This window comes from Trichomycterus rosablanca, chromosome 1 (assembly GCF_030014385.1).
Source record: "Trichomycterus rosablanca isolate fTriRos1 chromosome 1, fTriRos1.hap1, whole genome shotgun sequence".
Lineage (NCBI taxonomy): Eukaryota > Metazoa > Chordata > Actinopteri > Siluriformes > Trichomycteridae > Trichomycterus > Trichomycterus rosablanca.
This window is the reverse complement of record NC_085988.1, coordinates 68,675,940-68,694,456: the sequence shown is the minus strand read 5'-3', so window position 1 is coordinate 68,694,456 and position 18,517 is coordinate 68,675,940. Positions and strand designations below refer to the sequence as shown.

Sequence of the window (18,517 nt, the reverse complement as noted above, 5' to 3'; positions counted from 1 at the left end):
TGTAATTATGTGATTAAATTCATTAAAAAATTAAAAAATAAAGCGCTGAGTTCTCTCTCTCTCTCCCTCCTGTTCGTGTGCACGCTGTGTGTGTGTGTGTGTGCGTGAGAGAGAGAGAGAGAGAGAGAGAGAGAGAGAGAGAGAGAGAGACTACTCAACTCAAACTCAAACTCAAAAGAAGCTTTATTGGCATGACAAATAAGGGCATTCGTATTGCCAAAGCAAGTTACAGGGAATTATTAAAATAAAAATAAGAAAAAAACAAGAATATACAGAACAGTTACATGTGCAAAAGAATATTATAAAATAGAATAAAATATTAATAAAAACAGTGCAAAAATAATAACAATAAAAATTATAATATTTACATTAATGAGGTAGAAAAACGATCAGTTTGTGTGTGCGTGTGTGTGCGTGTGTGTGTGTGTGCGTGTGTGTGTGTGTGTGTATGAGACATGGTCACCCACTGTCCCTCACCTGGTGGCAGGTGTGTGTATAGAGTGCTGCTAGTGTGCAGCTCTCTCTGTGCTCCCCCAGTAGGTGGGGCAGTTTGTCGGGGTCTGGGAGGGAGGTGAAGTTGGGGATGATGTTGTTGAATTTAGGGAAGAATTGGGAGCGGACGTGGTGGTACTTGGTACACCGGGTGAGGAAGTGCAGCTCCGTCTCTACTGTACTGAGAGTGCAGTGCTGACACAACCTCTCCTCCCGGGGCAGCCAGGACCGGGTGTGTCGCCCCGTCTCCACGGCCAGGTCGTGTGCGCTCAGTCTGTACCTCGTCAGGGTGTTTCTTAATTTACGGTCGGATACTGCGCTCAAATTGAGTTTTAGTTTCAGTTTCCCAATAATTCAGATATTTAGTTCTGAGTTTTTGTGTAATTTGGTTTATTCTAATTGGGTTTATTCTAATTGGGTTTACAGATTTCTCCTGTTCCTGAGTCTTTATTGTGTTAGTGTGTGTTAGTGGTGTGTCGGCGTGTGTTATTACAGTGTCTGTGTGTGTTAGTGGTGTATCGGTGTGTGTTACTGGTGTATCTGTGTGTGTTAGTGGTGTATGGGTGTAGTGACTCAGGACCAGTTGGATGAGGGGACTGGTATGTTTGCTCAGCTCTTGGTGTTTCAGGGCTTTATAATGATAAGATTGGGGGTCGCTCTCATTTAGATGGTTCCAGAAGTTAATTGCTCTTCTCTGTATGTTTATAATTAGTGGAAATCGGCCTAATTCTGCCCTGCACTCATTGTTCGTTGTGTGTCTGTGCACCTTTAGGATGCTTTTACAGAACTCTGTGTGCAGGGTCTCTAATGGATGTTTGTCCCAATTACGGAATTGATGGTGTGTAAGCGAACCCCAAACTTCACTGCCATATAGAGCAATCGGTTCAATTATTGATTCAAAAATTTTAAGCCAGATTCTAATCGGAATTTCTACGAATGTTTGACGTTTTATGGCGTAGAAGGCCCTGCGAGCTTTTTCTCTCAGTTCATTTACTGCCGGATTAAAGTTTCCTGTGGAACTGATGTTTAGTCCGAGGTAAGTATAATCTTTAGTGTGCTCAATTTCATGGTGTCCTATTTTATATGTGTGTTTGGTTCCCTGAGATCTGGCTCTTTTCTGGAAGGTCATAATTTTGGTCTTTTTGAGGTTGACGGTCAGGGCCCAGGTCTGACAGTATTGCTGCAGCAGGTCCAGTTTGTGCTGGAGACCCTGAGCGCTGGGGGACAGCAGGACCAGATCATCTGCATACAGCAGGAGATTAATCTCTGAGTCGTGTAGAGTGAGACCGGGCGTGGCTGAGTGCTCTAACATGGAGGCCAATTCATTAATATAGATGTTAAATAGAGTTGGACTTAAACAGCAGCCCTGTCTCACTCCACGCTCCTGAGAGATGAGATGTGTTCTCTTACTGCCAATTCTTATTCCACACTGGTTTTCTGTGTACATGGATTTAATAAGATCATATGTTTTACCCCCTACACCACTCTCTAACATTTTATAAAACAATCCTTCATGCCAAATGGAATCAAAAGCTTTTTTTAAATCAATAAAACATGCAAATATTTTAGAGTTATTTTGAACTACATATTTTTCGATCAGGGTGTGTAGGGTGTAAATATGATCGGTAGTGCGGTAATTTGGTAGAAAACCAATCTGACTTTTACTCAGGACGTTGTGTTGGGTAAGGAAGTGTAATAATCGTGAGTTAATTATACTACAGAATAACTTCCCCAAATTACTGTTCACACAGATGCCCCGGTAATTATTAGGGTCGAATTTATCTCCATTTTTGTAGATGGGTGTTATGAGACCTTGATTCCAGATTTCAGGGAAGGAACCGACACTCAGAACCAGGTTAAAGACTTTTAACATCGCCAGGTGAAATTTGGAGCTGCTGTGTTTGATCATTTCATTCAGGATCCCGTCAGGTCCTGATGATTTCTTTGTTTTTAGTTTTTTAATGTTGTCTTTAAGTTCCTGCTCAGTAATGAGAGAGTCTAGAGGATTCTGGTGGTTTTTAATAGCTCGTTCCAGTTCCTCTAACTTACTAATAATTTGATTTTGTTCAGGGTTTGAATCTAATTCTACATTTTTAAAGAGTGATTGGAAATGGGTTGTCCAGATATCCCCATCCTGAATGTCCAATTCTTCCTGTTCTCTATGTTTTAATTTGTTCCAATTGTCCCAGAATTGATGCGTGTTGATTGATTGTTCAATAATTGTTAGTTGTTTTTGGGTGTACTGAGCTTTTTTGGTTCTGAGTGTACGTTTATATTGTTTGAGGGTTTCACAGTAAAGAAGTCGTGTGTAACTGTTGTTTGGGTCTCTGTGTTTTTGGTTTGATATTTTACGGAGTTCTGTTCTTAACATTTGACAGTCTTTGTCGAACCAGCTGTCATCTTTTGTAGGTTTAGGTTTTGATTTAGATTTAATTTTTAATTGAGCTTTATTTGCTGTATTTTTAAAGATCTGATTAATATTTTTAACTGCCTGATTTACTCCTTCTTTACTGTGAATGTACGCAGTGTCCAGAAAGTTATCTAAGCTAATTTGGATTTCTGTGCTGCTAATTGCTTTCTGGAATTCTTCTGCGCTGTTCTCAGCCCATCTGTAGGATCTGGAGATGCTGTACAGCTTACTGGGCCGTGTGTGTGTGGTGGGGTTAGTTTCTGTCTTTTTGATGAACACAGTAATTTGGCTGTGATCAGACAGAGGGGTTAGAGGTTTAACAGTAAATGCACGGAGAGAGAAAGGGTCTAAATCTGTTATTGCATAGTCTACTGTACTATTACCAAGAGGTGAGCAGAACGTGAACCTTCCTAATGAGTCCCCTCGAGTTCTACCGTTGACGATGTACAGACCTAAAGTTCGGCAGAGCTGCAGGAGGTCTTTACCATTTTTGTTAGTAACATGATCATAATTGTTTCTGTGGTTTAGGGTGGAATTAGTATTAAGAATTTGGTTGTTATTGATGAATCTGTTTCCCTGTTCATTTATAATATCAGGTTGGGTTCCTGTTCTGGCGTTCAGGTCTCCACAGACGAGCACGTTTCCCTGGGTTTGGAAATGGCAGGCCTCTCTCTCCAGCTCTGAGAACATATCTTCAGAGTAGTATGGAGACTCTGACGGAGGAATATAAATGGCACAGAGAAACAGATCCTTCTGTGATGATAGTATAGTTTTGTTTATTTTCAGCCAAATGTGGTATTTTCCAATTTTCATGGTGTTTATTAGCGTGTGTAGGTGTGATTTGTACCAGATTATGACACCTCCTGAATCTCTGCCTTGGCGCACTGTGCTAAGTTTTTGGGAGGGTAAAATGATTTCTCTGTAGTCACGGGGACAGTGAGTGACCGTGTCGGCCTTGCACCATGTTTCCTGTAGGATGATGATGTCAAGGTTTTTAATGTGTGTGTGGAAGTCAGTGTGTACGCTTTTTAATCCGAAGGCTGAGGAGCTCAGGCCTTGGATGTTCCAATTACTAACGGTAAGTGACATTGTGCAGATTGCAGTGTATAGTGTTTAAAATGAGATAAACTTTGTAAAAAGATATCAGATATTTTTGTGCATTTGTGTATTTTTATATATTTATATATACGTATTTCTATCTCTCTGTATATCTACAGTATATCTATATCCATATCTACATATACACATATACATACAGTGTATCACAAAAGTGAGTACACCCCTCACATTTCTGCAGATATTTAAGTATATCTTTTCATGGGACAACTCTGACAAAATGACACTTTGACACAATGAAAAGTAGTCTGTGTGCAGCTTATATAACAGTGTAAATTTATTCTTCCCTCAAAATAACTCAATATACAGCCATTAATGTCTAAACCACCGGCAACAAAAGTGAGTACACCCCTTAGTGAAAGTTCCTGAAGTGTCAATATTTTGTGTGGCCACCATTATTTCCCAGAACTGCCTTAACTCTCCTGGGCATGGAGTTTACCAGAGCTTCACAGGTTGCCACTGGAATGCTTTTCCACTCCTCCATGACGACATCACGGAGCTGGCGGATATTCGAGACTTTGCGCTCCTCCACCTTCCGCTTGAGGATGCCCCAAAGATGTTCTATTGGGTTTAGGTCTGGAGACATGCTTGGCCAGTCCATCACCTTTACCCTCAGCCTCTTCAATAAAGCAGTGGTCGTCTTAGAGGTGTGTTTGGGGTCATTATCATGCTGGAACACTGCCCTGCGACCCAGTTTCCGGAGGGAGGGGATCATGCTCTGCTTCAGTATTTCACAGTACATATTGGAGTTCATGTGTCCCTCAATGAAATGTAACTCCCCAACACCTGCTGCACTCATGCAGCCCCAGACCATGGCATTCCCACCACCATGCTTGACTGTAGGCATGACACACTTATCTTTGTACTCCTCACCTGATTGCCACCACACATGCTCGAGACCATCTGAACCAAACAAATTAATCTTGGTCTCATCAGACCATAGGACATGGTTCCAGTAATCCATGTCCTTTGTTGACATGTCTTCAGCAAACTGTTTGCGGGCTTTCTCGTGTAGAGACTTCAGAAGAGGCTTCCTTCTGGGGTGACAGCCATGCAGACCAATTTGATGTAGTGTGCGGCGTATGGTCTGAGCACTGACAGGCTGACTCCCCACCTTTTCAATCTCTGCAGCAATGCTGACAGCACTCCTGCGCCTATCTTTCAAAGACAGCAGTTGGATGTGACGCTGAGCACGTGCACTCAGCTTCTTTGGACGACCAACGCGAGGTCTGTTCTGAGTGGACCCTGCTCTTTTAAAACGCTGGATGATCTTGGCCACTGTGCTGCAGCTCAGTTTCAGGGTGTTGGCAATCTTCTTGTAGCCTTGGCCATCTTCATGTAGCGCAACAATTCGTCTTTTAAGATCCTCAGAGAGTTCTTTGCCATGAGGTGCCATGTTGGAACTTTCAGTGACCAGTATGAGAGAGTGTGAGAGCTGTACTACTAAATTGAACACATCTGCTCCCTATGCACACCTGAGACCTAGTAACACTAACGAGTCACATGACATTTTGGAGGGAAAATGACAAGCAGTGCTCAATTTGGACATTTAGGGGTGGTAGTCTCTTAGGGGTGTACTCACTTTTGTTGCCGGTGGTTTAGACATTAATGGCTGTATATTGAGTTATTTTGAGGGAAGAATAAATTTACACTGTTATATAAGCTGCACACAGACTACTTTTCATTGTGTCAAAGTGTCATTTTGTCAGTGTTGTCCCATGAAAAGATATACTTAAATATCTGCAGAAATGTGAGGGGTGTACTCACTTTTGTGATACACTGTATATATATATATATATATATATATATATATATATATATATATATATATATATATATATACATATATATATAATATATATATAATATATACATACAGCATATACATACATATACATACACATATATACAGGGGTTGGACAAAATAACTGAAACACCTGTCATTTTAGTGTGGGAGGTTTCATGGCTAAATTGGACCAGTCTGGTGGCCAATCTTCATTAATTGCACATTGCACCAGTAAGAGCAGAGTGTGAAGGTTCAATTAGCAGGGTAAGAGCACAGTTTTGCTCAAAATATTGCAATGCACACAACATTATGGGTGACATACCAGAGTTCAAAAGAGGACAAATTGTTGGTGCACGTCTTGCTGGCGCATCTGTGACCAAGACAGCAAGTCTTTGTGATGTATCAAGAGCCACGGTATCCAGGGTAATGTCAGCATACCACCAAGAAGGACAAACCACATCCAACAGGATTAACTGTGGACGCAAGAGGAAGCTGTCTGAAAGGGATGTTCGGGTGCTAACCCGGATTGTATCCAAAAAACATAAAACCACGGCTGCCCAAATCACGGCAGAATTAAATGTGCACCTCAACTCTCCTGTTTCCACCAGAACTGTCCGTCGGGAGCTCCACAGGGTCAATATACACAGCCGGGCTGCTATAGCCAAACCTTTGGTCACTCGTGCCAATGCCAAACGTCGGTTTCAATGGTGCAAGGAGCGCAAATCTTGGGCTGTGGACAATGTGAAACATGTATTGTTCTCTGATGAGTCCACCTTTACTGTTTTCCCCACATCCGGGAGAGTTATGGTGTGGAGAAGCCCCAAAGAAGCGTACCACCCAGACTGTTGCATGCCCAGAGTGAAGCATGGGGGTGGATCAGTGATGGTTTGGGCTGCCATATCATGGCATTCCCTTGGCCCAATACTTGTGCTAGATGGGCGCGTCACTGCCAAGGACTACCGAACCATTCTGGAGGACCATGTGCATCCAATGGCGGTGCCGTGTATCAGGATGACAATGCACCAATACACACAGCAAGACTGGTGAAAGATTGGTTTGATGAACATGAAAGTGAAGTTGAACATCTCCCATGGCCTGCACAGTCACCAGATCTAAATATTATTGAGCCACTTTGGGGTGTTTTGGAGAAGCGAGTCAGGAAACGTTTTCCTCCACCAGCATCACGTAGTGACCTGGCCACTATCCTGCAAGAAGAATGGCTTAAAATCCCTCTGACCACTGTGCAGGACTTGTATATGTCATTTCCAAGACGAATTGACGCTGTATTGGCCGCAAAAGGAGGCCCTACACCATACTAATAAATTATTGTGGTCTAAAACCAGGTGTTTCAGTTATTTTGTCCAACCCCTGTATATATATATATATATATACATACACACATATATATTGTACATACACATATACACATTTAGGCAATTGTACATATATGTGCATACATTTTGTTCAGTTTTTTTTATTTGTTTGTTTTTGTTTATTTATTTATTTATTATTATAATTTTTTTCAAAATAGTTTTTATTCTGTCCAGTGTTTTACTTTAATTTAGTTTATTGCAGATGTACTGTAATAATTGTCTGATCTCACCCATGTCATTGTGTTGTGCTGGTCCTCTGAGAGCCTCAGCGTAGCTGCGCTGAGTTTCTGAGGTGTGGGTGAGGCGTCGTGGGGTTTCTGCTGAAGTTCTCTGTTGTTGGTGGTTCGTTGGTGTTGTCGGAACTGGATGGCGTCTGAATGCTGGTTTACTTGGTCCTGGTCTGGTTGGGTGGTTCGGTGGGGTTGGCAGGATTGGAGGGCGTTGAGATGCTGTTCTGCCTGGTCTTGGTCTGGATGGGTGGTTCGGTGGGGTTAGCAGCACTGAAGGGCATTGGGGTGCTGTTCTGCTTGGTCCTGGTCTGGAGTGCTGTGTAGGTCCAGTTGAAAGTGGGTGTGTCGGTGGTCTTCTGATGGGTGTGCTGTTGCTCTGATGTGGTCGCTGTCCTGGTGTGGGTGTGGATCCGTTTATTCCCAGTGCTGCATTTTTCAGAGTTCTTGCGAATTCTCTGATGCTGTATTTATTCAGGTGTACGTGGTCGTACAGGTGATGGAGCGAGATGTTGGTGTGGTGGGCGATGTGAATATTTGGGATGTGGGCACATCCTCTGGTAATGTCCGTGTTTACTCTCTGTATGGTGTCGGGGTGAAAGTCTCGTCGTGGTAGGAGAGTAGATATTATAATTTTAGCATTTGGGAAAGTCTCAGCGGTCCTCTTTGCAGCTCTGCACACCATCGCTCCAACTCTCTCTTGTTCCACCCTCAGGTCGTTTGTGCCCGTATGGATGATTATACACCTGGGCTCACCCAGGGTATTATCTTGAAGAAGTTTGTGAATATCACTTGTCCTTGGACACCAGATTTTGGATGTTTTTTGTCCCGGAAATAGTTTCTCCAGGTTTAAAAATTTGCCATTGGAGTCTATGAGAACGGCGATCTCAGTGTCTGTGTGGGACACAGCTGGTTGGTCACTTTGCTGTGGTTGATCATCCAGCTGTGTGGTGCAGGGTGTTTCATGTGGGGTGCCGTCCGGTGTGGGTTGTTCTGAGGGCCCAGGGGTGGGTTGTTCTGAGGAGGTGGGTGATGGTGGTCCAGGGGTGAGCTGGGTGGCACATGTTGTTGTGTGCACATGGTTTCCAGAAGTAATGTCCAAAGGTGCTGGAGATGTTTGGATCTTTGTTATTAACGTGTCAATGATCTTGTCACGTTTGTGCATCTCCTGTATGAGTTTTGTTAGTTCTGTTTTGAGGATTGAATGTTCTTTCTCCATGTTCTCTCTGTAGTGTACCAGTTCAGCCTGTAGTGTTTCTCTCTCCTTTATTAAATTACTACTCAAACACACACACATACTACATAAACAACAACAGACACTACACAAACACACACCACACTGCATCAGCTATTGGAGAACCCAAATACAAGCACAGAGTAAAACGCAGTGTTATTCGGCCCTAAATTGACAGTACACTGTAGCAGATTACCTGAGTACAGTGACTGACATCAAACACAGAACCACACTGACAAAATACACACTCAGTGCACACAAGCTGGCCATCGAGACCGGACACTACAAGAAATCCCGTGCCCCAGAGAACGAGGAGTGTGTACACAGTGCAACACCAACACCACAGAGACTGAGCTGCACTTCTTAACAGATAGTCCAAAATACAGTCACATACAGGAGAGGTCTACTACAAAACAATTTCAAACACTTCACCCTGAATTCTTCTCTCTTACCAACACCCAGACACTGAGCATTATGTTAGGAGAGGAGAAGGAGAGCAGCACTGTAGCAGCACAGTATATGTATCTGCCTGCAACAGTCTGAGAGACACGGACTGTTACACCCGAACAGAGGACCAGCCTGGATGGACCCACACAGAGAGAGTGTTCCATATATACGTGTTTTATTTATTTATTTATTATCTATTTAATATTTCCTCTTTTTTTTCCCCTGTATATTTATGTACATTCATATTCTGTCTTTTCAATGCTTTGGCACTACTGTAAGTACTACAACAGTCATGCTACTAAAGCTCTTTGAATTGAATAGAGAGAGAAAAAGAGCTAAGGAGAGAAAGATGATATATTCATTTTAATTTATTAATTATGTATTTTTTTTTTTTTTACTTTTCCAAGCACCACACCATAGATGGAATAATAATCCTAAGCACTAGCTGTAGTAGTAGTAGTAGTACTGTTGTTGTATTTGTACTTGTTTTAGGCCAGCAATCCTGTGATTATTTTATTCTTGCTCTTCTTCTATTATTATTATTATTATTATTATTATTAAATCATCACCACAAAAAATGGACATAAAGTCCAGTGAGAAATTGTCGAACGTGAAAAGATAGTTTGCTATCTGCAAAAGATACGTAAAGACTAAAAGCCATCAGTATTGGCTGCGCCGCATTGTGTCTAAATAAAACAATTGAACAACGCTTGCTCCATGTCAGAATGCATATTGATATTGTGGCGTCCGCCACTGTGGATTAGGGGGGAGGGCGGGGCGAGCGTTACCCAGAGGCACTCGCGGCCGCGGTGTTAATAACTGTTGCGTTTTTTGTTGTACATGTTTATTGGGTTTGTTTATGTTGTTTGGTGTTCTGTTTAACGATGTTAGTTTGTGCATAGTGTATTTGTTTAATTGTTTAATGTTGAATCTAAAACCTACCGTAACTGTGTAGCGCGGGGATAGGAATAACATGGCTACAATAGCGAGGAATGATTTTTGGGATGGCGCGTGTCTTGAACCGTGTAACCAATAAAAAGCTAATCCTGTTGTCATGGCAACTCGCAACTCCGTCTCTTCTACGCAAACGCCACAATATCAATGGGGCCACTTAATGCTGTTCTAATGATATTAGTTAACCATTACATAGTTAGCAGCTGAGGAGCACAGCACAAACGAAATCTTTAATAACGGGACGATGGAAACGGCTATGATGGCTCTACACTAGGACTGGACTGACTGTGCATAAACAAATGTACCTTGATCATATGCTGCACTATAAAGATGTCCTCTCAGCAGTGAAAATTTCTCACTATGCAAATATCATCAATGCAGGTGAAGGGAATACTAAGTGTCTCTTTTCAACAGTGAAAAGACTACTCCAGCCACCTGCACACGACATGAACAGTATCAGCACTAAGGAACAATGCTCAGCTTTTTTGAAGTTTTTCAATTCCAAAATTTGCACAATTCATGAGCAGCTGTCCTCTGAAATAACTGTGCAGTCTGACTCGCTGTCTGCAAGCATCACAGATCTGTTCTCACCCTCTGTTTTATGTGACTTTAGTCTTCCAACTGAAAGTCATATTTTTGAACTCGTTTCCAAGTCCAGTATGTCTACTTGTTTTTTGGACCCAATTCCTACATCCCTACTAAAAGTTTGTTTGCCTTCGATCATTTCCATCATATGTAGAATTATTAACTCTTCCTTGACCACTGGTATAGTTCCCCCTTCACTGAAAGTTGCCATAATCCGACCAACTCTGAAGAAACCTGGTTTAGACCCTTCTGATTTAAATAACTATCGGCCAATTTCAAATTTACCATTCATTTCCAAAATCCTTGAGAAAGTGGTTGCAGCTCAACTTCAGCTTCACCTTCATAATAATAATCTTTTTGAAAGATTCCAATCCGGTTTCCGCCCTAAACACAGCACAGAAACTGCACTGGTTAAGTTAACCAATGACCTCCTTAGAGCAGCTGATTCTGGCTTACTTTCTATTCTTATTCTCCTTGACCTCAGTGCTGCCTTTGACACCATATCCCATCAGCTCCTCATGGATCGCCTGGCTAGCATTGGGGTCTGTGGCACTGTGAATCAGTGGTTTGCCTCCTACCTCGCTGACAGAACACAGTTTGTACAGATCCAGAATCACAGGTCAGAGTGTCTCACCGTTTGTAATGGAGTTCCACAGGGTTCAGTGCTGGGACCGCTCCTGTTTAACATTTATCTCCTTCCGCTTGGCAATATTTTTCGGCATTATGGCATTCATTTTCATTGCTATGCTGATGACACGCAGCTTTATGTATCCACTAAGCCAACTTCTACTACTCCTCCGATTACTCTTACTGCTTGTCTCCGTGATGTACATACATGGATGACAAACAACTATTTAAAACTAAATAGTAGTAAAACCGAGATACTTCTTATTGGATCTAAGGCTGCGCTTTCGAAAAATAATATTAGTTCATTTTCCGTTGCTGAGGATATCATACCTGTGTCCACCCATGTTAAGAGCCTTGGTGTTATCTTGGATAGTACCCTTTCTTTTTCAACTCACATAAATAATGTTTCCCGGATTGCTTTTTTCCACCTGCGAAATATCTCCAGACTGAGGCCTGTCTTATCACAGCACTCCACGGAAGTCTTAGTCAATGCATTAGTCACATCACGAATTGACTACTGCAATGCAATCCTGGCTGGCATTCCCAAAAAACTTATTCAAAGACTTCAACATATCCAGAACTCAGCAGCACGGATAATTACATGCACCAAGTCCAGTTTGGCTCCCAGTATCGCAACGGATCAATTTTAAAATTTTATTACTGACATTCAAGGCACTTCATAATTTATCCCCTGCATATCTCACAGACCTCCTACAGTTTTACACTCCTTCCCGCTCGTTGCGATCTTCCTCAGCAGGTTTATTGGCAGAACCAGCCATTAACCTTAGTACAATGGGTACCAGGGCTTTCTCCTATGTTTCACCTAAACTCTGGAACACACTCCCCACCCATATTCGAACATTGCAATCCATCGCAGAATTCAAAACAGCTCTTAAAACTCATCTTTTTAAACTGGCTTATTCACTTTAACATATCTTGTACTTTTTGTTTTATGTTTGTGTTGTGATCATTTGTTTGTTGTAGTTGTAATAACTTATTGTATGTTTTATTTCTTGTTTTAGTTGATGTAAGGTGACCTTGAGTGTCATGAAAGGCGCCAACAAATAAAATGTATTATTATTATTATTATTATTATTATGATTAGATGTTTAAAGTGCATCATACTTTATCTTTTAACAGTACAGTGATTTTTGCGTGTTGTAATTCTAAACTCACCACATAGTGGCAGTCGTGGACAACCCGTGAAAAATAGCAGGGCCCAAAAAGAATAGTATATTATAAAAAGGTAAAGAATCAAGTATTATAAACATGGGAGACTACCTAGCTAATGTGGGTATCACATGTTCAGATTCTATATTTTAAAAGAGGAAAATTCTCTTAACTTGATAAGATGGGTGGCTCTTAAAAGAGCCGTTGGTTTACCAAAGCGACTAAGGCGCTTTACTTGGAGCTGGTGTACTTGGTGACGGCCTTGGTGCCCTCGGACACGGCGTGCTTGGCCAGCTCACCGGGAAGCAGCAGGCGCACGGCGGTCTGGATCTCCCTGGAGGTAATGGTGGAGCGCTTGTTGTAGTGCGCCAGACGAGAGGACTCACCAGCGATACGCTCGAAAATATCGTTGACGAAGGAGTTCATGATGCCCATAGCCTTGGAGGAGATCCCGGTATCAGGGTGGACCTGCTTCAGGACCTTGTACACGTAGATAGCGTAGCTCTCCTTCCTTGTCTTTCTGCGCTTCTTGCCTCCTTTAACGGCAGTCTTGGTGACGGTTTTCTTGGAGCCCTTCTTGGGCGCGGCCTTGGCGGGTTCAGGCATGATGCTGCTGTTTCCTCTAGAGCAAACTGCAAGTGAATGTAAACGGCTCTACACGCCCGCTTTATTAACCCTGCATGCTGAGTAGGCCAAGTTGAAACACGTAACTCTGATTGGTCCAAGGTCCTGGGTTTCTATTGGACAGGCAACATACCGTTCCACGCCTTCCCCTGCCATATTCACTAGAATCTGTTCTTTGTTGTCTGTTCCCGCTTAATCTAAGGTCGATACATGTTTTAAAACCGCAAATAAAAGAACAAATAGCAATATTTAAAAAAAAATATATATATATATAGATAGAGATATATAGATAGACAATATTTTAATATATTTTACACAAAGATCTAAACGAGAGATTTGATTTAAAAAATGCTTTATTTAACGTAGTATTATTAGTATAGTAGTATAACTATTAATGATCATTCCAAGCTTTTAGGGCTACATAAAATAACTGATTAAAAAAAAAAAAAATGCATCAGTGAATGTATTATGTGTACTTATGATACTGCCAAGCTACTGGGGTTAAACGAGTGATTTGCAAAGCTACAAACGCACCAGTGAACGAACTACAACTAAAAATACTACTACTATTCAAAATAATAATAATAGTAATAACAGAAACCATGAGAACTTTCTCTTTTGTAGATAATATGGGTGGCTCTTAAAAGAGCCGTTGTGTTAGCGTGGAGGTCTGAACGTTTAACCCCCGAATCCGTACAGGGTGCGTCCCTGGCGTTTCAGAGCGTACACCACGTCCATAGCGGTGACCGTCTTTCTCTTGGCGTGCTCGGTGTAGGTGACGGCATCACGGATGACGTTCTCAAGGAAAACCTTGAGCACACCGCGGGTCTCCTCGTAGATCAAGCCGGAAATACGCTTCACACCGCCACGGCGAGCCAAACGGCGGATGGCTGGTTTAGTGATACCCTGGATGTTATCACGGAGAACTTTGCGGTGACGCTTAGCGCCTCCTTTTCCAAGACCTTTGCCGCCCTTGCTTTATTTAATATTTTATTTAAACTTCATCAGAGTACATGGAAATTACATTACATTATCAAGACAATCATTTACAATTTTAAAATCTTCCACAATTCAGAGTCCTTAAATAAAACATTCATTGTTCTTATTCTTTTCAGTTCAGTTCTTATATTTTTATAAACATTCTCTGCTGAAACAAACTGTTGGTCAATAGTCATTCTGCATCTTGTTTTCCATAATTTAGACTTCACAATACACAGTACTAACCACAAGAAGTCATGTTTATCTTTAGGCATGATTTCATCAAAAATACCGAAACAAACGGACTTCATATGAATTTTAATCTCAACACCTAAATTTTCCATTTTGCTCCATACTTCTTGGGAACGATAACACTCTAGAATAAAATGTTCTAAAGTTTCCTCTGTCTGGCATTTTGGCATAGGGCACATGTTTGTCTTCACAAAACAACTCCACTTCACTACAGATCTCACTGGAAGTCTCCTCACTGCTACCAACCATGTAATATCCCTTAACTTCTCAGATATTTTTTTACATAAGATATTATTTACACATTCTTTCTTTTCTTCCTCTCTAAGGCCTCTAAAATCCACTAAATTACAATATTTCAAATCTACTATTAGCTTGTAAATCTTTTTATTAGAATCCTTAATCCAATCTATATTCAAAACATTAAATTTATTTATAAAATCACCATAAATTAATTTATAATAAGGAACTAAAGCTCTAGAGCGGCCTTTTTTCTGTTTCCAATTTGTGATGTTTCCAATCCAATCAGCTTGTCTGTTAATGCCATTTGCAATAATTTTACATACAAAAATTTTTGTTTTAATGGAAAGATCAATTGCTCCTAGACCACCCATTTTTTTCTGTTTATATAAAAGTTCACGCTTAGTTACTTCACGTGTTGAATTCCAAATAAAATTACAACATAATTTATTCATATTTTTAAGCCATTTATCTGTGGGAGGGAAAATACAGGATAAAAATATTATTTTTGATAAGATAAAGGTCTTAACCATATTTATTCTTGTTTTATAACTTAAATTACAATTTTTCCATTTACTAAATTCTTCTTTAATAATTTGTTCTTTTTCTTTCCAGTTATAATCTACACAGCCATTGTTATCAAAATATATACCTAGGACTTTAAGATGTTCAGTCTCAGGTACATCAATTGGAAATTTTTTATTAATGTCTCCAATCCACACACATTCTGATTTTAAAACATTCAGGGTGGCTCCTGACACTTTCTCATATAAGGAGAAATGTTCATAAATAATGTCTAAATCTTTTCTTGTTTTAATGAACACAGTAATATCATCAGCATATGCAGAAATTATAAATTGGTTGTCACCTAATCTAACTCCTTGTAGTCGTTTATCATTTCGAATTTTAGTAATTAATGGACTTAAGCCAAGAACATAAAGGGCAGCACTAAGGGGACAACCTTGTTTAACACCTCTCATGACTTGAAAACATTCTGTCAAATTACCATTAACATTAATCTGCACATTAGATTTTATATACATACACTTAATCATGGCAATGAAATCATCAGAAAAATTATACATTTTCAAAACTTCCCATAAATATTCTCTTGATACAAAATCAAAGGCTTTCTTCTGGTCCAAAGTGACCATATAAAAACTTTCACCACTCTCAAACACCAATTCCCTCGAAATATTTAAATTATCCCACATTAGTCTTCCTTTGATAGCACAGGTTTGTTCTTTAATTATTATTAAATCTAATACATCTTCTAACCTATTCATTATTATTTTGGCGAAAATTTTGTAATCGATGTTCATTAAGGTTAAGTGTCTCCAATTATTAATATCATTTACATCTCCCTTCTTATACAATAAAGATAAAACACCATCATAAAAAGTGTCATGCATATAACCTCTTTTTACACCTAAATTAAACACCCGTGTTAATAAATTTGAAAAAACAAGAATATCAAAGTGATAAAATTCAGATGGCAAACCATCTTTACCAGGAGATTTTTTAAGATTCAGTTGTTTAATAGCAGACACCACTTCACATTCTTTAATACTTTCGCCTAAATAGTCATAGTTTGTATTATGTTTAAAGTCTAAGAAGGATTTTAAAGATTTTTTATCAATTTCAATTTCCTTATACATATCTTCACACAAATCTTTAATAGTATTCATTATCTCTTTAGCATCTGTAACTACTGTACCATTTTTATCTTTGATAGAACTAATGTAAGCCTTTTGTCTTTTTTGGGAATATAAATGAGACACTTGAGATGAATTTAAAGTTTCATCAGAATTATATCCTATTTGAATTTGCAATTTTGTCAAGGACTCATTATTTAAGGTATCTATTTCTTTTCTTAAATCTGATAATTCATTATCTTCGTAGTCCGTTAAAAAACGTTTTTGTTTTAAATTAATATATTTTTTCATAATATAGTTATACCTTTTATTTTTTTTTCTGATTTACCATTTTACTTCCGTGTTTTAAAAAATATTTGATCTGAATTTTTAGAATTTCCCACAATTTACAATCATTTTTTATAAATGAAGGCGCCCTTGCCGCCCTTGCCGCCCTTGCCTCTTCCTGACATAGTAACTGCTGTCCTCGAGATGAAACGAGTCAATGCAGGACAGGCTAGCACAGCGAGCCTGTTATTTCCCTCTACCGGACCTAGTTGAAGACTATAGGGCGGTGTTAAGCAGCGACCGCCCACTGTGGCCGCAGCTGCTCAGCGTAGGCCTCATGTAAAGCGCGTAGCTAGTACCTCCACTAGTGATGGGAATTTCGGCTCCTTTTAGAGAGCCGGTTCTTTTGGCTCGGCTCACTAAAAAGAGCCGGTTCTTTCGGCTCCCAAGTGGCTCCTTAGATTTTTTTGTTGCTTAAATTAATTTATTACCAAATTACATGTAAAATGAATTACTAATGTAAAAAAAAAAAAATTGTATCAAATGTTTATTATTTAAATTGCTTTATTTATATACTCAACATGGAACAGTGCTCCAACAATAAATTATAAAATACAAAAACAAAGACCCATCTCAATTAGACAAAAAGATCTGATTGTGTATATTATTTGTACATTTGCATCTAGAGTGGGATGGCACGGTGGCTAAGTGGGTAGCACTGTCGCCTCACGGCAAGAAGGTCCTGGGTTCGATCCTCAGGTGGGGCGGTCCGGGTCCATCCAACTGGTCCTGAGTCACTGCACCCACACACCACTAACACACACAGATACACCAGTAACACACACAGATACACCACTAACACACACCGATACAATAAAGACTCAGGAACAAGAGAAATCTGTAAACCCAATTAGAATAAACCAAATTACACAAAAACTCAGAACTAAATATCTGAATTATTGGGAAACTGAAACTAAATCTCAAAGTAAAATGCAGTGTTATTTGGCCCTAAACAGACACTACAGTGCAGCAGATTATCTGAGCACAGTATCCGACCCTAAATTAAGAAACACCCTGACGAGGTACAGACTGAGCGCACACGACCTGGCCGTGGAGACGGGGCGACACACCAGGTCCTGGCTGCCCCGGGAGGAGAGGTCGTGTCAGCACTGCACTCTCAGTACAGTAGAGACGGAGCTGCACTTCCTCACCCGGTGTACCAAGTACCACCATGTCCGCTCCCAATTCTTCCCTAAATTTAATAACATCATCCTCAACTTTACCTCCCTCCCAGACCCCGACAAACTGCCCCATCTACTGGGGGAGCACTCTATACTCACACCTGCCACCAGGTGAGGGACAGTGGGTGACCATGTCTCATACACACATACACACACACACACACGCACACACAAACTGATCGTTTTACTACCTCATTATTGTAAATATTATACTTTTTATTGTTATTATTTTGCACTGTTTTTATTAATATTTTATTCTATTCTATATTTTTTGCACATGTATATTTTTGTTCTTTCTTATTTTTATTGTTTATATTTCCCTGTAACTTGCTTTGGCAATACGAATGTCCTTATTTGTCATGCCAATAAAGCTTCTTTTGAGTTTGAGTTTGAGTTGAGAGAGAGAGAGAGAGAGAGAGAGAGAGAGAGAGAGAGAGAGAGAGAGAGAGAGAGAGAGAGAGTTTCAAAAAAAAAAAGTAAAATAGGTGGATATGTGTCACCTGGACTGCTAGAAGCATTGATGTTTTGTTAAATTGGGTGTTTTTGAATAAATAACTAAATTAATACATAAACAATGAATACATTAAACAAATAAACACATGTTCAGTGGTCGGATTCTTCTGGGCTAAAAAACACTGATGCCATCTGCGTTAAAAATGTGTCTGTATATTTCACGGTATTGTGAGAAATGGGATGTTATAGGTCATATTCTGCTAGAGCACAGAGTTTCAGAAACATATTTCTAAGTCAGAAACATTTTAGTTGTAGTGAAAGTGGTCTTAGCTTTGTATCAATAAAAGTCAAATAAGTGAAAGAAGACATTTTATGTGTTGGTGTTAGCT

The 18,517-nt window shown here is 40.0% G+C and overlaps 2 protein-coding genes across 2 annotated transcripts; both read right to left on the bottom strand.

The window, feature by feature from the left end:
• Positions 1-12,632: 12,632 nt before the first annotated feature.
• On the bottom strand, positions 12,633-13,038 carry LOC134324091 (histone H2B 1/2-like). The gene has a single exon (XM_063005744.1). The coding sequence runs from the start codon at positions 13,025-13,027 to the stop codon at positions 12,653-12,655; it is 375 nt and encodes a 124-aa protein (XP_062861814.1). The 5' UTR covers positions 13,028-13,038; the 3' UTR covers positions 12,633-12,652.
• A 685-nt stretch (positions 13,039-13,723) lies between these two features.
• LOC134324082 (histone H4) lies at positions 13,724-16,619 on the bottom strand. Its single transcript, XM_063005736.1, has 2 exons — positions 16,592-16,619; positions 13,724-14,007 (listed from the first exon to the last, which is right to left on the bottom strand). The coding sequence occupies exons 1-2, from the start codon at positions 16,617-16,619 to the stop codon at positions 13,724-13,726; spliced, it is 312 nt and encodes a 103-aa protein (XP_062861806.1).
• Positions 16,620-18,517: the final 1,898 nt, after the last annotated feature.

Bases quoted from the DNA above. Each gene is read 5' to 3' on its own strand.
- LOC134324082 (XM_063005736.1), bottom strand. From the start codon at position 16,619: ATGTCAGGAAGAGGCAAGGGCGGCAAGG. The intron at 14,008-16,591 runs GCGGCAAGGGCG...AGGGCGGCAAAG, and splicing joins AAGAGGCAAGGGCGGCAAGG to GTCTTGGAAAAGGAGGCGCT.
- LOC134324091 (XM_063005744.1), bottom strand. From the start codon at position 13,027: ATGCCTGAACCCGCCAAGGCCGCGCCCAAGAAGGGCTCCAAGAAAACC.